Genomic DNA, 23,514 nt, shown 5'->3' on the forward strand with positions numbered 1-23,514 from the left:
AGGTCCAATATAACACACAATTCAAGTACTGAATTCAGTAAAAATGGTCATGGAAGCGGGGGGGGGGGGGGGGGGGGGGGTTCTGTATGGACAAAGGGTTTAATCGTACCCCCCCCCCACACACACTCTGTAGGTAATGCCACAACCCTTCTAGGTTCAATAGAATGCAAAAATCAGGTATTGAATTCAGTAAAAATGGTACGCAGTGCGAGAGCCTGACTCATGATCTTGGGAGACTGAAGACTGACTCGTCATGGAAGCGGGGGGGCTTCTTAATGGAGAAAAGGTTTAATCATACAATCGTAACCCCCCTCACACTCTATATAGACTGTAGCTAATGCCACAACCCTTCTAGCTCCAATATAACACACAAATCAGGTATTGAATCCAGTAAAAATGCTACGTAGTACGAGAGCCTGACTCATGATCTTGGTGGGAGACTGAAGACTGATTCGTCATCTGGGGGTGGGGAGGGGGGCCTTCTGGATGGAGAAAGGGTTTAATCGTGCCCCACCCCCCCCACCCCCTACAATCCCGTCGTCTAAGCTGCCTGGAAGCCATTGCACCGGTGTCACAACCCTATCAGCTATCGCACACAGCTTGTCTCGATCAGGGCCGCTAATACCCCCGACCCCCCCACCACACTCACACACACACACACACACACAGAAAGATGTAGACACGCCGACGAAGCGTCGCTAATGCCAGGAAGGTTTTAACAGCTTACAACTGAATCAGGGCTTGGGATGAAGGATAAAGAAACACAAAAGGGGTTGAAAGCGACCACACAAAGGTGGGCGTAAACGCTCAGGAAATCAAAAACATTTTCTTGTTGCTGAGAGTTTGTGCATTTTTTTAATTTTTTTTTTTTTGCTCAAATTGTGTGCTTGCTCCGTGCAAATATTAACGCGCTATTGTTATCATAGCTTCTTAGCAAAAACATATTTTCCCTTTCCAGTAAGCCAGAAGCCCTGCGGCCCCAGTGATGGGAATCATTCTGCAATCCATTTCAAAGGTGTTAAAAAGCATTGCTATTTTCCTACGTTCCGTCTTTTGGAGAATGATGGATGCTCATGTTTGATTCCCAGGTAATTGATATCATCTTTGGTGTTCATCTGGATGAAATAAACCATCAAAAAGAGACGTGTTTTTGATTTTGTGCGATGCTTTTCGAGCTAAACACCCCGCCAGTGCATGTAACAGGTCATAAACAAGCAGGAATGTTCCTACTGGAGGACATCCAGGAAGCTCTGTGAGGTTCCCCCCCCTCCTTTCTTCACGCGGCATTTAGCGCCTGTGTGTATATGTACAGTACGCGAGGGGCTTCGTCGAGGGCTGCCTCTCGATTCTTATCTCGCTAATAGCTTGTCCGGGCTTACATCGAGCTCGTTTGCGGAGCTTTGCCCAACATGTAGCGCAAAGAGTGTGTTCACAGTGCGGCCTGGGGGCCATTTAGAGCTTGCGGATAGTCTTTTATTGGCCTGCGGCATTGAAAGGATTCAACGTGGAGCAAAACGATAACACGAGGCTGACATGCAGGCAATTCCTGCATCGTGTAAGCAAACCCCGACTTCAGGAATGTACCTGCTATGCTAACGTTATTAGCTTGCCCAATAATAAAAACATACTAATGTGACCCCCAGGGTGTTAGTACTGCATTTGTGTAATATTAGCGCTCATTAAAAGAGAAGGTTAAGGCACGTAGCGCCCTTTTGCTGTGATTCTAATTGACGTATTCTACAACGAAGTCGTTCCAAACACAAACTGCTCTGTATTGCGTCAAGACCACACGCAAATATTGACCGATGCATGAAAACATGTGTGCGGTATTCATGCAAATAAACTTGTTGACAGCTCTTTGAAACGCGCAAAAAAAAAAAAGCCAAGAAGTTTGCATGTATATTAACCCACCACCCCACTCCAGCTTACGAGTCAACATGAGTGAGAACTTTTCTACCTCCGCCATTAAAAAACGCCGCTGATATTCAGGGACCCGCGTGAAGGTAATATTAATATTGCATATGGAGTTCCGAATAAATATTTGATCACAGATACCCGAGAGGACTGGTGTATGTTTACTAGCATAAAGTGCACGCCGAGTTAACATCACAGGATGCGCGGAAGTCGTTTTTTGGTGGTTAGAAATGTTGCTCGGGCTTATTCAGCCTATTTAAAAAGTACTTCATATGGGAAAACATTTCCCCGTTTTATGTGCTGAATTTGGGCTTGCAGGGCGGTGAAGTGGTTATCGAGTTCAATTCCACCCTCGGCCATCTCTGTGTGGCGTTTGCATGTTCTCCCCGTGCATGCGTGGGTTTTCTCCGGGTACTCCGGTTTCCTCCCACATTCCAAAAACATGCTAGGTTAATTGGCGACTCCAAATTGTCCATAGGTATGAATGTGAGTGTGAATGGTTGTTTGTCTATATGTGCCCTGTGATTGGCTGGCCACCAGTCCAGGGTGTACTCTCGCCCGAAGATGGCTGGGATAGGCTGCAGCATCCCCCGCGATGCTTGTGAGGGTAAGCGGTAGAAAATGAATGACTGAATGTTGGTATAGTGGGCTGCACGATGGTCGAGTGGTGAGCATGCAGGCCTCATAGCTAGGAGACCCTAGTTCAATTCCACCCTCGGCCATCTCTGTGTGGAGTTTGCATGTTCTCCTCCACCATTCCAAAAACATGCTAGGTTAATTAGCGACTCCAAATTGTCCATAGGTATGAATGAGTGTGAATGGTTGTTTGTCTATATGTGCCCTGTGATTGGCTGGCTGGCCACCAGTCCAGGGTGCCCCGAAGACAGCTGGGATAGGCTCCAGCACCCCCCGCGACCCTTGTGATGGATAAGCGGTAGAAAATGAATGAATGAATGAATTTTGCCCATCGACCAAAATCCTGAACACGATCCTGTCTATTGTCTCGTCTCGTGAGTTGGTTGCCTCCGTGACACCCATACTATTAAGTGGATTGAATTTTTTTCTATGCCCTAAACATATTATGTCTAACACCCTGGAAGTTTGCATGTTCTCCCCGTGCATGCGTGGGTTTTCTCCGGGTACTCCGGTTTCCTCCCACATTCCAAAAACATGCTAGGTTAATTAGCGACTCCAAATTGTCCATAGGTATGAATGTGAGTGTGAATGGTTGCTTGTCTATATGTGCCTTGTGATTGGCTGACTGGCCACCAGTCCAGGGTGTACCTCACCTCTCGCCCGAAGACAGCTGGGATAGGCTCCAGCACCCCCCACGACCCTCGTGATGGATAAGCGGTAGAAAATTAATGAATGAATGAATTTTGCCCAGCAACCAAAATCCTGAACATGATCCTGTCTATCGTCTCGTCTCGAGGATTGGCTGTCCCGTGACACCCGTACTATTAAGTGGATTGAATGTGTAAAATAATGCATAAAATAATGCACTTATGAATGAATGAATGTGCTGAATTGAATGTGGTTAGTAGCTGATATCATTTATACGTGAAGTCATTTCTTATTATTTCATAAATAACAGTGTCTGATATCATTGATCTTCAATTCATTGGTTTATTCCAACTAAATGAAGACCACAGTCCTACTGTACCATGTTTAAAATCATTTCCACCATGTAATGGAAGGAGAATGAAAGCAAATACGACAAAAACAAAAGCTGAAATGCTGGAGAATGATAGGAAATAAGGACTAGAACAAAAAAAAACCCAAATGGTCCCTGCAGCACCTTTTTTACACGGCACCTCAAAACAACCACAGAGGAACAAAGCAGCCAAAAATTCTTCTTGGGAGCGACGGAAACATTGATGTGCAACATTTGGCAGAGAGGTTCCTCACATCAAAACAAAGAGAAGATGAAGAGCAAAAAAAGAGAGCAAAAGCAAACAAACTCTTGTGATGCAGGGGAGGGGAAAAAAAAGCAGACGGTAACAAATGCTCCTGGTAAGATGTTAAAAGTGGAGAAGAACAGAAAAACAGGTGGAAGATGGTGGGACCATTCAGTATGAGCTTAACACCGCATATGAGATGAGAAGATCGGCCTGGTCAGGAACCATGGACCATGACGATACGAGACTGTGAGGTGCGTGACAGGATTCCTTTAGACAAAAGATTAAGAAGGAGAGGTATGACAGTAGAGAACGGGGGGGGGGGGGTGGGACAGGCATGCCGTACTAACCTCGAGGCGAGACTTGGTTGGGCCGCGGAGAAGATGAAAGAAAGCGAAGGAGAGGAAAGAGTGAGACAGAAGGTGAGAGCTACGTTAGCCACCTTGATCACTCTTCAAAGATGAATAACAAGGCAGATTTTAGAGACGGCGAGACAGTCCACAGGCGAGCATGTACGCTAGACAGGAAGGACATGGTACGTCTTTTGGAGGAACTGTTTAGGAGATCTGCTCGCCTCACCTTGACCTTACAAACGTTTGGAAAGTGGCTGGATGCCAGAAACGACCACTTGAGAAGACTAAAATTTCGAATTTAAGTAGCCAAAACACGATCAGTGGGGGTGTTCACTTTGCATTAGTTCCTCTTGGATAGTTCCAATATCCCAATGTCACATTTTACTAGCTTCAAACCGGAGAAATTACAACAATTATACATATATAGTATACCGTTTTTTCTGGACTATAAGTCGTTCCGGAATATAAATCGCACAAGGCCAAAAATGCATAATTACGTAGAAAAAAACATACATAAGTCGCACTGGAGTATAAGTCACATTTTTTGCAGGTAATTTACCGTATTTTCTGGACTATAAGAGTACTATAAGTCGCACAAGGCCAAAAATGCATAATTAGGTAGAAAAAAAAAACATACATAAGTCACAATGTAGTATAAGTCGCATTTTTTGCAGATAATTTACCGTATTTTCTGGACTATAAGAGTATAAGTCACACAAGGCCAAAAATGCATAATTAGGTAGAAAAAAAACATACATAAGTCACAATGAAGTATAAGTCGCATTTTTTGCAGGTAATTTACTGTATTTTCTGGACTATAAGAGTTGAAGTCGCACAAGGCCAAAAATGCATCATCAGGTAGAAAAAAACATACATAAGTAAGTCGCACTGGAGTATAAGTTGCATTTTTTGCAGATAATTTACCGTATTTTCTGGACTATAAGAGTGTAAGTCGCACAAGGCCAAAAATGCATTATTAGGTAGAAAAAAAAACATACATAAGTCACACTGGAGTATAAGTCGCATTTTTTTGCAGGTAATTTACCGTATTTTCTGGACTATAAATCACACTTTTTTTTCATAGGTTGGCTGTTCCTGCAACAAGCGGCTTATAAATGAAAAAAATGTTTATGTTACATAAACACTGTTTACACATTGTTAGAACTTGCCTTCCAAGAGGACGTAATGTTTGTTTTGGTCAAGTAGTTTGTGAAATACCGTATTTTCTGGACTATAAGTCGCTCCGGAATATAAGTCGCATAAGGCCAAAAATGTATATTTACGTAGAAAAAAACACAAAAAAGCACTGGAGTATAAGTCGCATTTTTTGCAGGTAATTTACCGTATTTTCTGGACTACAAGAGTATAAGTCGCACAAGGCCAAAAACGCATCATCAGGTAGAAAAAAAACATACATAAGTCGCACTGGAGTATAAGTCACATTTTTAACTTGCTGATATAGTTCATCTTCAAACAGCTAAAATAATGCATAAGGCTAAAAATAACCAATTAGCTAAAAATGTCATCCAATACTAATACAAAATATTATTATAAATTAATAATTTAATTAATATTAATATATAAATATATTGTATATAATAATGGTATTATAATATAATAGTATAATATATTAATATTAAACTGTTAAATTTAATTAAATAAAAACTTAAATTACATTAGGAAAGCAGGAAGTGAACAAACGTAACAGTTACTGATTGTAAAAGTACCAGAGGAGGGGTAGGATTTAATAAGCTTTGCTTCTTCCTACTCCTTTTGGACATGTGTAACTGTGAACTGATTATGGGATGCATTCAATTGTAATCTGATGCATGTTCAAATGAAATTAAACCATTACCATTACCATTACCATTACCATTACCATTACCATTACCAAAGAGGATTAAGGTATGTGAGATGCACTCACTTGTATTGCCGACTGTTTAGTCCGCTGAATATGATTAAAATGTCGTCCCTGGACGCATACAAAACGGTCATTTTCTGTCCACCACCTCTTTTCCTTGTCTTTCTCCTGCGTCCCCCCGCCTTGTGTTGTTTTCCACTCTGCTGTCCAAAATCCTTTATTTTGGCCATCAGGGCGGATTTTTCAGCTCCATTTCCCCCCAGTGTGAAGTCACTCCGTCCGCTCCAATTACCGTCCTTGTTACTCGAAATAAATAGCCCGGCACCGCTTGAGAACAGCTGGATTTACAGCAAGCGGGACGACGCCTGGCCTTCTTGAACCCGCGTGGAGCTTTTCATCAGCAAGGTTCACACTTGTGAAGAATGACAGTGTTTAAGTCACTATGTCAGAAGAGGAATGGGAATATAATGTCATATGAATATAATCACATTTTTTTTTCCATAAGTGCTCCCCCTTAAAATGGACTTATCTTAATCCTATAATACAGTGTTTTCCCTACACATCTACCACCTCCGCAAATCAGGTTTTATGTGTTACTTAGCAAGATTACACATAAACAACCAGGTCATGTTATATGAGAATTTGTGGAGGGGTGTGGTAAGGCGCAAGGAAAAGCTAATAACATTTTGCTGTGGATTTCCAGGACTTCCTATAACAGTGGAAAACAACTAAACCCACTCGTATGAATGAATTCTTCGCATAATGTGCCTGATTTGACCTTGGCAAAGGCCTGAGAGCCATTCCAGTTTGCGTTCTGGGTTGCTTCATATGAAATAAATCATTAAAACACACACACGCTAATTGGAAGTAGGCGGCAACCTGAATTATTAATAGCCTCATATTTTTGGGTATGCCAGACGTTTGAAAATAACGTCCTCTGGATCGTTAACAGCCATTAGCTTATGTGAAGAGGAACCTCAAATGGACTTGTCGGGAGGGGATGGGGATGATTAAAAGGGGGTCTGAGCTTTAGATAAATACTTCTACATGTCGCTGTGGCCGTCAGAACACAAAGACACACACAATTGTATTAGTAAAAATTTGTAAATTTAGTTGGTTTTTTAAATTAAATTAAATTAAATTAAATTAAATTAAATTAAATTAAATTAAATTAAATTAAATTAAATTAAATTAAATTAAATTAAATTAAATTAAATTAAATTAAATTAAATTTAGTTTCGTTAAATTAAATTAAATTAAATTAAAATTAAATTAAAAAATGTAAAGATTATTTAAAAAATAACTTTTTATTAAATTATTAAATATATTTTATTAATTATTATTATAATATAATTATTATATATCAAAAATGTGTAAATTTAGTTGTTTTTTTAATTAAAATTAAATTAAATTAAGTTTAGTTAAGTTTAGTTAAGTTTAGTTAATAAAAATAAAAATAAAAATAAAAATAAAAATAAAAATAAAAATAAAAATAAAAATAAAAATAAAAATAAAAATAAAAATAAAAATAAAAATAAAAATAAAAATAAAAATAAAAATAAAAATAAAAATTAAAATTAAAATAAAAATAAAAATTAAAATAAAAATTAAAAAATGTAAAAAATGTAAGAAAATATTTAAAAAATAACTATTACATTATTAAATATTATATTTTATTAATTATTATTATTACATCAATATTAAAAAAAAAAATAAATTCATTAATTAAAAATAAATTTTAATTAAAAACATAAAAGTAAATATTAAAAATTAAATTAAAAATATTAAAGTAAAAATATTAGTACTGTCGTTAAAGAGTCGGGTCCAAACAAAGTTACACAAGTAGTGGTTAGGAAGCATTCCTGTTAAAAGTGACGTGTAGGTTCAGTTTAGGGGTGCAACGGTGTCGCTTGCGGTACGGTAAACAAATACTTTGGCCCCGTGGCAGGTTGTTATTGATAATAAACGCACAGTGAGTGACACTAAAACCGCAATTAGGGCATATTGTCGCACCCCTAAAGCTCGCCGGGTGAAAAGTGTTGTTGTGCTGTGCGAGTGCAAGTATCCTGCAAGTGAAGTGTGTGAGGAGAGCGCTGCCAAAATGAAAGAGTTTCATCATCATCGGCGTTCAAAGAGTGTCAGGCTGTACAGCAGAGACTCGTTTCGGGGGTGGGAAGTGGGGGGGGGGCTCGTGCTGATGGCCCACATGCGGTTCCGTAACGTTCCTCCCCACGATATTTTATACTGGTGTGCGATGCTGCAACTCTTAACGCCGTCATATGAGTGAACTCGGGCTGCGTCCCATGTGGGAAAAGCGCCTTTCTACTTTTTTTTTTGTTTTTTTTTTTAAAACAGCTGATGCCGGATTGGGGAGGGAACCTTTTCCACATGGGGGCGGATGCGCTCATGTCCAGAGTGAGGAGTGAGTGAGTTTTTGTACGTGCAACAATCTGACTGACAGGGGAGGCTTCCAGCCACTCACGTGCCCAGGTAGTCCCACACCAGGCCCCCCATTGGCTGCTGAGAAGCAGACGGGGGAGGGGCCTGTTTTCGTGATGGCGGAGTATGCCACAGATGAGAAGCAGAGGGCTTTCTGGTGTGTGTGTGTGTGAGAAATAGTTATACACACACACACACACACGAGTAAGGTGTGATGGACAAAATAGGAAGAGACAGGCGTAATAAGGCCAAAATGAATAAGAAGGGAGAGAAGAGAAGAAGCATAACCTAATAAATTATCACAATAAAGAAAGGTTATTATTATTATAGACTTCAGCAGAAAGTGAAGGAGGATGGAAAAGTTGAAATTAAATGATTTAAATCAGAAAGGACGTTTGAGTTATTCCCCTCTTCCTCCCCGGTCTCACCTCTCCAGCTCGTTGATCTTTTTCTCCTTGTCGTTCTTCTCGTTCTCCATCTCCCTGAGGATGTCGAGGAGGCGCTCCACCTCTGACTGAGCCTTCCCAGCATCCTCTTTGTGACGGCTCACTTCCTGTTCCAGGCGGGAGATTCGTTCTGAGAGTTCAGCGTTGGCCGCGGACTCGACGGCCGCGCTCTGGGCCTGGAGCATGAAATGGGAATGTCGGAGACAATAGGTTCAATGGGTTGAAATAGACCGGGATGAGCCAAGGATAACATTTGTGCGGAGAGGCATTCATCCGTAGGTTTAACCAAGCAGAAAACACAATTCTATGAAGATTCTTCAAACCATGATGTCCGCAAAAGATCATTGAGGAGCATTTCTATTATGTAAAAAGGCATTATAGTGGAAATCATTGGTGCTAAAAGCAAGTAGCACAAAACTGCGCGTGAATGTTCGATTTCTAAGACGGCCATAAACCACAATAGTTGCCTTTAACCCTTAGATGCACAAGTGACTGGACCCTACACTCTTCTATAAGTGGGTCAAAAATGACCCATACGAGAATCAATGCGTTTTTATGCCAATTTTGGTAATGTTAATGGTTTAATTTCATTTGAACATGCATCAGATTACAATTGAATGCATCACATAATCAGTTCACAGTTCCACATGTCCAAAAGGAGTAGGAAGAAGCAAAGCTTATTAAATCCTACCCCTCCATCTGGTACTTTTACAATCAGTAACTGTTACATTTGTTCACTTTCTGCTTTCCTAATATAGTTGAAGTTTTTTTTTGTTTGTTTTTGTATTTTTTTGTATTATTTTTTTTATTTTTATTTTTTGTCACATACCAAAGTATGAGGTGATATGACGATACAATGACATAATGGGTACCATAGTAACTGTCAAGATAGTGATATATATATATATATATATATATATATATATATATATATATATATATATATATATATACACACATTTGTTCACTTCCTGCTTTCCATAATACAGTTTAAGGTTTTTTTTTTGGTTTTTTTTTTTAAATAATGTACCTCGTACCGAAGTACAAGTTGATGTGACCATACGATGACATAATGAGTACCGTAGTAATTTTGCCATTTTTGTTAAGAATAATCACTTGTATGATATTTAGTATTATATTTAAGACCACACAAGAATGATTTCATGTTAGAAACATCTTAATTTTTCACTTTTTTTACATTTTAAAAAACAAAAACAATATAAAATGTGAGGGTGGGAATGGGCGGGTGGGGGCCCGGCAGACGTGCTGCTAAGTAGCTCATCTCGCTTTTTAGGAGCCCTGCACTGACTGGTAAGATAAGCAAGACCACCATGCAAATTCACGGATTTTTGGTCCAACAGCTAATTTTTGAAATGTATAAGTCGGACGATGTATACGTTTTGGCTTTTTTGTGGGGTTAATAATGAATAAATATGATAATAATATAGGTTAAATGTACAGCATACACATGCTACATTCTTTATAATGTTTTATCACTAAGCCTTGACATGTTGGTGGTCCTTGAACACATCATAAATATATTTTTTCTAATAAGAACTAGTGTATAGTAATCCCTTGTTATTCGGTTCCAGGCCCTATCACGTTAATTCAATTTCCACGATATATAAGTCAAGGTCAAAGGGAACCTACGTATTATGCATTTTTTTCGAGTGTAAGCAAAAGCTACATTTGTTTGCAATCCCTAACCAGGAAAAGACTAACGTTACTTGGTGGTGTGGAAGAGTCAGAAGAGCAAGCAGTATAAGAGCAAATTGTCTGTGTAGCATTATAGAGTGTGCATACAGAAGTCGGGTTGCTAATAGCCGTTTCCCACCACAATCAGTGGGTCTACCAGAGTTTTTTTTTTTTTTTTTTTTAAAGGACGCACAAAGCAGAGAAATTAAATAAAACAAAGCAAAACAACCCCACGTTAGAGGCGGGGGTTATAACAGCTGTGAGTGTTTCCCAGAAGCAAATGTTGCTCTTGGGACACATTGGTATATAATATATGTGTGTGTGTGTGTACCTGTCTTGACTCCACAAATTATAAAGCCTATTAGTTTTGGAAGTGTGCGACCGTTTTTGCAGATCTCTATGTGGAGAGTCAATGTTTGGGTGTCTGACAGCATAATGGGCAGATCTGCGTGCGAGAGGACGGGAAAGACAAATAAAAGAGGAGTGGGGGTGGGGGGGGGGGGGACAACACACACGCGGTCCCACGCGCAGGGTGTCAATCAAAAAGGTGCGCTAGGTGGGAGTCTGCCTTGCATCTTTGCTAATACAAAGAGACCAACATTTAAAAAGAGGAGAGGAGAGAAACACCAGAGATGCTGTATAGCATAGACGGTTATGAAAACAACAGAACTACTAATAGACATTTTTCTTACAATTAATTTCATTAAATTGTTATTTTTGGAAAGAATACATCAAATTAAATGTTAAATGTATATCAACTTTGGAAATAATGTGCAGTATTTCATTCATTCATTTTCTACCGCTTATCCTCACGAGTGTCATGGGGGTGCTGGAGCCTATCCCAGCTGTCTTGGTACACCCTGGACTGGTGGCCAGCCAATCACAGGGCACATATAGACAAACAACCATTCACACTCACATTCATACCTATGGACAATTTGGAGTCGCTAATTAACCTAGCATGTTTTTGGAATGTGGGAGGAAACTGGAGTACCCGGAGAAAACCCACGCATGCACGGGGAGAACATGCAAACTCCACACAGTACTGTATACTGTATGCTACAGCAAGCTACCAAGCTAACTAGCCAGCCTCCAATTGAGTTGATCTGAACTTAATTCCAAACAGAGTCGGGAAAAAAGGACAAAGAAAGTTGCCAAAAAATACCACTTCCACACACAATGGGAGAACTCTTTAAACTCCATCGTGTCCGACATGCCAGGTTAATGTCTCATCAGTGTAAAATTACACGGAGTAACCAGAATACTACATATGATGTGTCTTTCAATATTTTTGACTAATAAATCAACCACAAAAGAGTGATTGTTTATGAATTCGTTCATTTTTGAAAAGCCAGCATAGAGCGAGGGAGCGATGATCGAACCGTAATGTAGCGAACGACTGTTGTTGACTACGAGTAAACTCCCTGTTTACGTGCCAGAGCCTGGCTGCGCCCTCGAATGCACCAACAGGATGATCAAGCATGCATTTAGCTCCTACGGAATGCTTTGTCTTCCAATTTTGGATCAACATTTGCAATTAAACTGACTGTTGCATTGTCATTACATTGCTGACAACAGCTGACAATGTAATTGTAGTTGTCAGCTTCCTTCGTCAAGAGTGAACAATGGCAATTAACGAGAGAAGCACAGTGTTATCGGAACAATTTTGTGTGTAAGAGCAGTCACTTTAATTGCAAATGTTGATCCAAAATTGGAAGAAAAAGCATTCTGTAGGAGCCAAATGCATGCTTGATAATCCTGTTGGTGCATTCAAGGGCACGTAAACAGGGGAGTTTACCCGTTGTGTGTTGACCCGGAAGGCGTCCATGTTTCTGACATGTATGTATGATGTGTTGGAGGCGGCTAAAAGATCAACACTGCTTCAAAGACGACCCTTGGGATCGATTGCGCACGCGACAGGTACAGCATTAGCCGCCTAGCGCATCAAAACAAAGCAGTCATAGATCAGCACATCAGTGGCTGCTGTGGTCTAGTACCATGGAGGCGTGCTAATGTGCCAAAACGTGTGTTGTGTTAGCGGTTCCGTTATTTATTTATTTTTTTTGGATTAAAGTTAAAAAGGAACCATCCAGACGTTCCTACAATTGCATCCATTTGTAATTACTTGTGGGTTACTTTTTGGGTGCTAACCACTACCAAAACAACACATCACTCAGCAGCAAAACGCATGGACCTTTTTCAGATGGTTCTCCAGTTTGATGCACTCCTCCTTCTTTTGCTCCAGACCGATCTCCAGACTCTTCAGACGGCTGTCCTTCTTCAGAGCTGAGGAGGCCAGGGAGGATGCCTTCTCCTTAAGGTCCAAAACACAGGCCTGGAAAAGCGAGGGAAAAAAAAGGAAATTAATAAATAATAATGGCAGATAATGACAAGCTGCCTATTATTCATTCATTCATTCATTCATTTTCTACCGCTTATCCTCACGAGGGTTGCAGGGGTGCTGGAGCCTATCCCAGCTGTCTTTGGGCGAAAGGCGGGGTGACTTTTTATTTAAAATTTTGGCTTACGTCATAATTATGACTTTTTTATCTTAGTTATGGCTTATGTCATAATTATGACTTTTTAAACTCATAATTTCAACTTTTTATCTCATCATTTTGACTTTTTATTTACTAATTATGGCTTATGTCATCATTATGACTTTTTTATCTCATAATTTCCGCTTTTTAGCTCATCATTTTGAATTTTTTCTCATAATTAAGACTTTTTTATCTCATAATTTCAACTTTTTATCTCATCATTTTGACATTTTATTTAATAATTATGGCTTATGTCATAATTATGACTTTTTATCTCATAATTTCCACTTTTTATCTCATCATTTTGACTTTTTTCTCATGATTAAGATTTTTTAATCTCATAATTTCAACTTTTTATCTCATCATTTTGACTTTTTATTTAATAATTATAGGTTATGTCAAAATTATGACTTTTTATTTCATAATTTCCACTTTTTATCTCATCATTTTGACCTTTTTCCTCATAATTAAGACTTTTTTATCTCATAATTTCAACTTTTTATCTCATCATTTTGAGTTTTTATTGAATAATTATGGCGTATGTCATAATTATGACTTATCTCACTATTATGACTTTTTTATCTCATAATTTCAACTTTTTATCTCATCATTTTGACTTCATTCATTCATTCATTCATTTTCTACCGCTTATCCTCACGAGGGTCGTGGGGGGTGCTGGAGTCTATCCCAGCTGTCTTCAAGCGATAGGAGGGGTACACCCTGGACTGGTGAAAGAGCCAATCACAGGGCACATATAGACAAACAACCATTCACACTCACATTCATACCTATGGACAATTTGGAGTCGCTAATTAACCTAGCATGTTTTTGGAATGTGGGAGGAAACCGGAGTACCCGGAGAAAACCCACGCATGCACGGGGAGAACATGCAAACTCCACACAGAGATGGCCGAGGGTGGGATTGAACGTGAGGATAAGCGATATGAAATGAATGAATGAATAGATTTGAGTATATAAAGTCATCATATCTGTGGTAAAAATCCCCCCCCAAAACACTACAACTTTTATCCTTGGAGGTATTACTTTAAAACTAAAGCATGACTCATCATCACGCTGCTCTTCTAAACTTTTTCCCATGACCTGTGTGCCCCCCCCCTCAACCCCCACCTCCACTCTTCCCACTCCATCTTTCCATGCGTGAAGTCCATCTCCCTTTTCCTCTTTGCGAGCGGTGATGGAGGACAGCGCAGGAGGGGTATAATTTTACACTTGACTGGCCGCACTGAAGCCACAGCGAGAACACTGGCTGCTTATTGTCATTATATTTAGGTACGTGTTGCCGGCGTCAGGAAACCCCAAATCTACGTTAGCTTTATGGAAGAGGAGGAGGATGCGTGCTTATTTTCTCTTCGGGTCCTCCCATGTATATTTGGGAGCTATTCAAGGGGACATTGACAGCTTTTATGAGGCCACAAAAAGGAGCCAAAGGAGGCGTAATGTAAAGCTCATTTTCACAACAATGCAGTTAACGTGCACGTTTTAGCTGTGGGTGGAGTTGCACCATCAACCGTTGTCCTTTGGCCACTTTACTTCTGTGCGACATTGTTAATGTTTTTCAATAGAAGGTAAAGGTTCTCTAGAGATGTGGCACTAAACCATTGCGCCCCGCAGTTTTTCTTCTTGTCACTCACACACATGAGACAGAATTTTTTTTTTTCCCCTCGAAGAACGTCTGAAATAGAAAAACATGTAAACCAAATTAAAGCCTTTCTTCCGGTCACTCACACAGCTAAAAAATACGATTTTTTTTTTTTTTTTTTGCATTTTGCCAGTTATTACTTCACAAATCTCATGGATAGCTTTTGAAACCTCCAAGGTATTAATATAAACCAAATGAAGGCTTTTCTTCTGGTCACTCACACAGCTAAAAAATAAGTTATATATATATTTTTAAATTGCATTATGCCAGTTATTACTTTACTAATCTCAAGGATAGCTTTTACAACCTTCAAGCTATGAATAAAAAACAAATTAGAGCTTTTCCTCTGGTCACTCACACAGCTAAAAAATGATATATATATATATTTTTTTTTTTTATTTTATTTTATTGCATTATGCCAGTTATTACTTCACTAATCTCAAGGATAGATTTTAAAACCTTCAAGCTATTAATAAAAAACAAATTAGAGCTTTTTTCTGGTCACTCACACAGCTAAAAAATAAGATATATATATGTTTTTTTTTAATTACATTATGCCAGTTATTACTTCACTAATCTCACGGATAGTTTTTGAAACCTCCAAGCTATTAATGAAAACCAAATTTGAGCTTTTCTTCTGGTCACTCACGCAGCTAAAAAATAAGATATATATTTTTGTTAAATTGCATTATGCCAGTTATTACTTGACTAATCTCATGGATAGCTTTTGAAACCTCCAAGCTATTAATATTGCTGATCGATTTCACAGGGGACAAATGTTCACGCCTCGGAGGTCTTTCCCTTGGAGTGCTCTCGTTAAGTGCGTTTCCTTGCATTAAACGTCTGTTGCGGCGGCGAATGGTTAAGTTAATAAAGAGCGCGGGGAATTGCCTCGTCACTTTTTCCCCTGTTTTTTCCCCCCACAGATGTGCGCCTGGCTTGGCATAGAGGTCACAACAAGGTGTGGTTCGCTTTTGTGGTGCCTCTTATATTATGTTGTCAAGGAGACGCAAGTGTTTTATCATCGCGGTCCTTCAGCACCAAGGACCTTGGCGGGACGGCGGATCCGTTCTACAGCGATAGATTAGTCAGGGAAGGAGAGATAGTGTGTGTGTGTGTGTGTGTGTGTGCACGCCGATGGTGATGTATGCGTCTTCTACCTCACGGTCTGCAAGGTCAGCCTGCATCTGGGAAACCTTGTCCCTCAGCTCCTTCAGCTCTTTCTTAGTGGACTCCATCTCATCGCCCTTTTCCCTGTCCTCCTTCTCCCGCTGCTCTTTCAACCGGTCGATGATGCGCTCCTGGATAGAGAGAGAGAGAGGGTGGGTTATTCAAAGAATAACAGATGGAAACGACACAATACAATAAAAAAAAAGTCCAGACTGAATTTCCATACTCATAACAGTTGCATTAAACTTAATATGCACGGCCGCTCCGGCGGGTTAAACGGCCAACAGCGATTCTTTTTCGACACATAATACGTTCTGGCACACACTTTTATGTCAACGAAGCAGCCGCGGCCAGTTCAAGTGAGCGTTCACGTAGAAGACACAACAAAAGTGTTTGTGCAAGATAGAATTCGGAAAGGAGGAGGGGAGCTTGGGAAAGTTTTTCGGTCACCTCTGCCTGCCAACACACACATTCATACTGAATATTAGCGACTAAACAATTAACAGGCTTGCATCCCGTGTGTGTGTGTGTGCAAACTGTACAAAAGCACACTTTAAAGGGACCCTGGATGCACTTGAACGCCATTTATGATGAAGAGGTGTTGATGTAATGTTAATATTTTTTAGGTGTTTTAATCAGATTGACGGACTGTACGGTGGATTAGTGGTTAGCACGTAGGCCTCACAGGTAGGAGACCCGAGTTCAATCCCATCCTCGGCCATCTCTGTGTGGAGTTTGCATGTTCTCCCCGTGCGTTTCCTCCCCTGTTCCAAAAACATGCTAGGTTAATTGGCGACTCCAAATTGTCCATAGGTATGAATGTGAGTGTGAATGGTTGTCGTCACAAGTTGTTTTGTTTTTTTTCTATAAAATGTAAAGTACATTTTTGCAGGTTGTGTTTATGTGTTTATTTTCAGGATGTTTTGGTAATTTATGTGTTTTTGGGTTTTATTTTTCAACAAACTTAGGTAAAAAAAAATCAAATTTAAAGTCATGTTAAATGTTCAATTGTCCAGTCATTTGTCGTTTGTAATTATTTTTGCATCATTTTTGGTGTATAAAACTATAATTACAGTTTTGTGTTAACATTTTCAGTTGTCTGTTACAGAATCATTGGATTTCAATTATTTTCTATCAGAATATTTGCTTTGGTTAGAGTCTGTTTTGGTTAGAGTCGGACTTTCTGGAATGAATTAATAACATTAACCAAGGCCCCACTGTATAGTACATATACTGTATATATTTTCCATATTTATACTAGGAAGTCGCAGGCCACACAGCTAGGAGACCCGAGTTTGATTCCACCCTCAGTTATCTCTGTGTGGAGTTTGCATGTTCCCCCCGTGCATGCGTGGGTTTTCTCCGTTTTTTCCTCCCACATTCCAAAAACATGCTAGGTTAATTAGCGACTCCAAATTGTCCATAGGTATGAATGTGAGTGTGAATGGTTGTCGTCACAAGTTGTTTTGTTTTTTTTCTATAAAATGTAAAGTACATTTTTGCGGGTTGTGTTTATGTGTTTATTTTCAGGATATTTTGGTAATTTATGTGTTTTTGGTTTTTTTTTTCAACAAACTTAGGTAAAAAAAAAAATTAGTCATGTTAAATGTTCAATTGTCCAGTTATTTGTCGTTTGTAATTATTTTTGCATCATTTTTGGTGCATAAAACTATAATTACAGTTTTATGTTAACATTTTCAGTTGTCTGTTACAGAATCATTGGATTTCAATTATTTTCTATCAGAATATTTCCTTTGGTTAGAGTCTGTTTTGGTTAGAGTCAGACTTTCTGGAATGAATTAATAACATTAACCAAGGCCCCACTGTATAGTACATATACCGTATATATATTTTCCATATTTATACTAGGAAGTCGCAGGCCACACAGCTAGGAGACCCGAGTTTGATTCCACCCTCAGTTATCTCTGTGTGGAGTTTGCATGTTCCCCCCGTGCATGCGTGGGTTTTCTCCGTTTTTCCTCCCACATTCCAAAAACATGCTAGGTTAATTGGCGACTCCAAATTGTCCATAGGTATGAATGTGAGTGTGAATGGTTGTTTGTCTATATGTGCCCTGTGATTGGCTGTCTCGCCCGAAGACAGCTGGGATAGGCTCCAGCATCCCCATGACCCTCGTGACAGATAAGCGGTAGAAAAATGAGTGAATGAATGAATTTTGCTCATTGACCAAAATCCTGAACACAATCCTGTCTATCGTCTCGTCTCGTGAATTGGCTGTCCCGTGACACCCGTACTATTAAGTGGATTGAATTTTTTCTCATGGCCTAAACATATTATGTCTAACACCCTGGAAGTTTGCATGTTCTCCCTGTGCATGCGTGGATTTTCTCCGGGTACTCCGGTTTCCTCCCACATTCCAAAAACATGCTAGGTTAATTAGCGACTCCAAATTGTCCATAGGTAGGAATGTGAGTGTGAATGGTTGTTTGTCTATATGTGTTCTGTGATTGGCTGGCCACCAGTCCAGGGTGTACCCCGCCTCTTGCTTAAAGACAGCTGGGATAGGCTCCAGCACCCCCGCGACCTTTGTGATGATAAACGGTAGAAAATGAATGAATGAATAATCAGATTGACATTATTGCTTCCTTGTGTGTGCCAACTGTATTATTAAGAAATGCCTCCTTTATCATCGTGTTAACGTGATTGTTGGATCACTTCCCACTACCCTGTGGGTGGTCGGCCGTTCATACGGTACCTTCTCGGCCAGCGCCTCCTCCAGGGTTCCCAGGGCCGTGTCGGTGTTGGAGGTGTCAGTCTGCAGAGACTTGACTCTGTCCTTCAGGCCGCTCAGCTGCTTGTCTTTGTCCCTCAGTTGATCCTGGAGGTTCTCGATCTGCACATCGACAAAAACGTGAACGCACATTCGTTGACGCACAATTTCACGTGCTAAAGTATGGGGGAAATTAGCGTTACTTTTTCTACAGTATGCATAAATACTGCAAAAAAAAAAAAGGACTCAATTCAGTAAGAAGTAGATGCTCCCCTCGAGACACATGTAATGACGTAATAGAGTAAAAAGACGTGGCAATGGTGCGTAACCTTTGACGGGGCTGGTGTGTATCGTGGATGTGTGTGCGAGTAAAAACATCTCAGGCACCTCATTAATCAACCGATGGCTTGACAGCTTGACTGACAGCTCGCTCTCCTCACACACACACACACGCACGCACGCACACACACACACACACACGCGCTTGACATTGAAAAAGCCGAGAGTCTTTGATCCCGGCTGCACTTTTTGAAAGTGACAAGTGCTGGATAGCTAGCATGCACACAGATGAGGAAAGGTTGCTTTAATTGCTGTTGTGGTACCCCGGTATTTGCTTTACTACTAAATATACTACAAGGAGAGTATAGTTTCACAGGCACAGAGGGTATTTTTGGAGCACACATGCTAAAACAATGAGCTTGTATTCTATTTGAAGACGACAGAGGTCATCATTTATTGAAGGAGGGCGGCTCATTAGTATTCATACACATGGGAAACCGTCCCTCCTTGTCGCTGTCTCGCTTCAGCTGTCTGTTTGATTGGCAGTCAAATCTCACCTAACTGTTCTGTTTCTGCATATATATATGTCCAACTGGTGCTAGATTGTAGGATGACAAAAAAAAAGTTTCCTACTGTTGTAGCAGATTCTTCATTACATGTCCCACAGTGCCATCTACCGGCCGGGTCCTATAATGGCAGCCCAATCATTCATTCATTCATTTTCTACCGCTTTTCCTCACGAGGGTCGCTGGAGCCTATCCCAGCTGTCTTCAGGCGAGAGGCGGGGTACACCCTGGACTGGTGGCCAGCCAGCCAATCACAGGGCACATATAGACAAACAACCATTCACACTCACATTCATACCTATGGACAATTTGGAGTTGCCAATTAACCTAGCATGTTTTCGGAATGTGGGAGGAAACCGGAGTACCCGGAGAAAACCCACGCATGCACGGGGAGAACATGCAAACTCCACACAGAGATGACTGGGGATGGGATTGAACTCGGGTCTCCTACCTGTGAGGCCTGCGCAATTACCACTATAACACTGTGCAACCCCACTTCCAGGGTGTTAGACATAATATGTTTAGGCCATGGAAAAAAATTCAATCCACTTAATAGTACGGGTGTCACGGGACAGCCAACTCAAGAGACGAGACGATAGACGGGATCGTGTTCAGGATTTTGGTCGATGGGCAAAATTCATTCATTCATTCATTTTTCTACCGCTTATCCATCACGAGGGTCAAGAGGGTGCTGGAGCCTATTGGAATTGAACCCTGGTCTCCTAGCTGTGAGGGCAGCCTAATCGCCCAAGTTAAATTTAGAAGTGGCCTTTACCTTCTTTTGGAGCACGTTGACCTTGCGCTCCTTGACGTCCAGCATGTCTTTAAGGTCGGTTATCTCGCCGTGCTGCGTGCTCTTCTCATCCGTTATCTCTGATATCTGCTGACTCTTTTTGGACAGAAGCGACTCCTTTTCCTCCAGGCGAATGCGCAGAGCGTCCACCTGAGAAGGAAGCAGAAAAGTCACGAAATCAAACCGGCAACGATGGCATTTGGTGAAAGGATGCTAGCAGTGCCTCTGTCTGCAGGATGGCGGCCCTCTGCTCCTTGGCTGTGAGAGACTCCTTGAGGACGTCCACGTGTTGTTTGCTGTCGGAAAACTGGTTGTTCAGAGTGTCCAGCTTGGTCCTGAGAGCCAGTAGTTCGCTGTCCTTACGATTCAGCTCCTGTTTGGCCTGATCCATCTGAACAAAAATTAAAAAAAATAGAACAGACAAAATAGTTGCAAAAATGATTGTTTCACTCAGCAAGCACACAAAGCCTTTTTGCCACTTTGCAGTGGAAAAACATTTTTATTACACATTAGACATAAACAGGTTGGCAGGTTTGTATGGACAGCGTACTTTAAATGGCCTTACACTCCGAATAAGAGGAAATAAGCCATGGAAGAAGTAAATAAAACTGCTTCTCCAACAGTGGCACAATAATTGTGTCTCACTGAACACCGACACCTAGTGGCCAAATATAATACTGCACTGCAAACACAATTACAATGCTTCGTCTGCCTTGTATTTGGATTTTACGTCATTTAGTTAGATCATTTAGCCATTTTTAGGCTTAAAATTTTTTAATTTAGGCCAAATATGCATTTGAATATGCATTTTTCTAATAATAATAAGCCATATTCTACCACAAAACAGTGATAAATATTTAAAAAACTGTGCTTTAGCGAAGGATTACTGTATATTCATCTGTTTTTTTAACTTTTGAATGATTTGTCCATGTTACTGTATGTTACTGGCATAGGTAAGTACTAAATATTACATAAATAGTACATTATTTTACATTATTACATTATATATACATTATATACATATATATACATTATTTTACACATTCAATCCACTTAATAGTACGGGTGTTACGGGACAGCCAACTCACGAGACGAGACGATAGACAGGATCGTGTTCAGGATTTTGGTCAGTGGGCAAAATTCATTCATTCATTCATTTTTCTACCGCTTATCCATCACGAGGGTCGTAGGGGGGTGCTGGAGCCTATCCCAGCTGTCTTCCCAGCTGTACACCCTGGACTGGTGGCCAGCCAGCCAATCACAGGGCACATATAGACAAACAACCATTCACACTCACATTCATACCTATGGACAATTTGGAGTCGCCAATTAACCTAGCATGTTTTTGGGAATGTGGGAGGAAATCTGAGTACCCGGAGAAAACCCACACATGCACGGGGAGAACATGCAAACTCCACACAGAGATGGCCGAGGGTGGAATTGAACCCTGGTCTCCTAGCTGTGAGGTCTGCGAGCTAGCCACTTGACCTGCTGTAGTTTGTGAGAATGAAAAATATCGTTTTCCTGACGCTAATATCAATCTGATACTGATATCGATACTATCAATATGGTATCAGGGTACCATTTTCTGACATGGTGTGAACTGTGACTCAGTGTTTCAGTGGCCCGGCTAGCTCAGTCGGTAGAGCATGAGACTCTTAATCTCAGGGTCGTGGGTTCGAGCCCCACGTTGGGCGTGCCTTTTTTAAGAAGCTTCCACGCAAAGAAATACGACCCCCCCTCCAGACCCCTCAACCTCGTAGACTTCGCTTCACCATATTATGGTGTCACTCAAAATGTACCCATGCACAGAACTTTATGTGCTGTAAGCCTATCATCACACCTACAAGCCAAATAGACGAACATGCAGGGAGGAGGTTAGAACTACACTAATTAAGGAGCAATCGTTAGCGGCGAGGAGGTGGAGAGCGTCAGAATGAAAGCCAACAGAGACACGGAGGTGGCATCTCTTACTGCGGACACCTCGCGCTGCAGCTCATTGGCCCGTTCCCTGAGCTCCTCCTTCTCTGATTGGCTGTGACCTAACTCTTCTTTCAGCTGATCAACCTGGCAAAGTGGGAGGGGGGGAGGGGGAGAGGAGCATACGTATGTGGCACCCCCCGGGGTCCCTGCATTTTTGGTACTCGTTCCTCCATGAAGTGGGTTACCTTGTTCTTCATGAACTTGGAGTGGGATCTGTACACCTCCATCTGCTTGATCTCCTCCTCTCGCTCCTCGCTGCTGAGCGCCCCGTTGGACTTGAGCATGTTCACCTCCTCCTCCAGCTCCCTCATGCCGCGCTCCAGCGAGCTAATCTTGGCATCCTGGGGATTGGGGGGGGCGGAGAATGAGGAACATGCCTCACATTGTCCTTTGACTTCTCGAAGCCTTACCTTCATTTCGATGACCGTCTGCAGGGCCTTCGTTTTGGTGGACTCAGGAGCTGCTTCGTACCTCCTGTGCAGCTCCTGGGGGACACACACAACGTCAGCGGAGGACGGAGATCGAGGGTGGAGAGACGGACGGGGCGATGGAGGAGAAACGACAGGCGGGAAAGGGTGGACGGCGGGCGTGGGACGCGGCAAAGGGGCGGGGAAGGACGGCGAGTGCTGGATGTGCACCACCGAGGGAAGGCGGTGAGGGAAGACGACGGGGTGGTGGAGGCGAGATGGCGGGGACGACACGGGGAAGGAGGGAGAGGAGCGCAGCGGGGAGTTGTGCCGCGAGGGGGATGCCAGGAAGGGGGGTGACACGTGGAAAGGAGGCGGGATGGGGATGGAGGAGGCGGGAAAGGAAGGAGTTATGGGGGCAGAGGCCGGGTGGCGATGTTTCCCTCTGGCCGAGGCGCTGGCTTTGAGCCTCCGTGGGTCGATACGTCCGTCCCACATCCTCCAGACTCAAATAAACACGTAACGGTTTCAAAAAATGTTTAAAAAGGCAACAGGAAGTAATACTCCACACAAAGTTCGTAGTTTAACTACCTGATACCAGCTGTTACCCCATCAAATCCCAGCCGTCAAATGAAGTGGGGGATGCAGATGCATAAGAAGAAGAAGAAAAGGCAAAGAAAACCAGAGAGGGAAAGGAACAAAAGCAGAGGGCAGCCTGTCCGCATCACTGATTCTCTTTGGGAGGCCATGACAGCTAATGCATGGCAGCGTCATAACAA

At 41.4% G+C, this 23,514-nt stretch overlaps 1 protein-coding gene and 1 non-coding gene across 20 annotated transcripts in view; one reads left to right on the forward strand and one right to left on the reverse strand.

The window, feature by feature from the left end:
* LOC131132354 (ELKS/Rab6-interacting/CAST family member 1-like) overlaps positions 1-23,514 on the reverse strand; it is an 89,810-nt gene that overhangs the window by 44,958 nt on the left and 21,338 nt on the right. For 6 of the 19 annotated variants that reach the window (XR_013630458.1, XR_013630455.1, XR_013630457.1 and 3 more), the window contains exons 7-17: positions 22,739-22,813; positions 22,514-22,669; positions 22,320-22,412; positions 20,569-20,736; positions 20,328-20,495; positions 18,693-18,830; positions 15,967-16,107; positions 12,801-12,941; positions 8,894-9,087; positions 8,509-8,619; positions 4,163-4,174 (exon numbers count right to left, since the gene is read on the reverse strand). Coding sequence is in view for 12 of the 19 variants with exons in the window: in XM_078799365.1 (XP_078655491.1) it covers positions 4,163-4,174; positions 8,509-8,619; positions 8,894-9,087; positions 12,801-12,941; positions 15,967-16,107; positions 18,693-18,830; positions 20,328-20,495; positions 20,569-20,736; positions 22,320-22,412; positions 22,514-22,669; positions 22,739-22,813 (1,397 nt within the window). In the remaining 7 variants the exon portion in view is untranslated. The remainder of the gene's footprint in view (positions 1-4,162; positions 4,175-8,508; positions 8,620-8,893; positions 9,088-12,800; positions 12,942-15,966; positions 16,108-18,692; positions 18,831-20,327; positions 20,496-20,568; positions 20,737-22,319; positions 22,413-22,513; positions 22,670-22,738; positions 22,814-23,514) is intronic. The other 13 variants (XR_009130357.2, XR_009130356.2, XM_058077908.2 and 10 more) reach the window with 5 other exon arrangements.
* On the forward strand, positions 21,970-22,042 carry trnak-cuu (transfer RNA lysine (anticodon CUU)). Its single transcript has one exon. It is a non-coding gene; the product is annotated as a tRNA-Lys (tRNA).

The sequence above is a fragment of the Doryrhamphus excisus genome, linkage group LG2, assembly GCF_037039965.1.
Source record: "Doryrhamphus excisus strain RoL-2023G ecotype Guam linkage group LG2, RoL_Dexc_Guam_v1.1, whole genome shotgun sequence".
NCBI classification, from domain to species: domain Eukaryota; kingdom Metazoa; phylum Chordata; class Actinopteri; order Syngnathiformes; family Syngnathidae; genus Doryrhamphus; species Doryrhamphus excisus.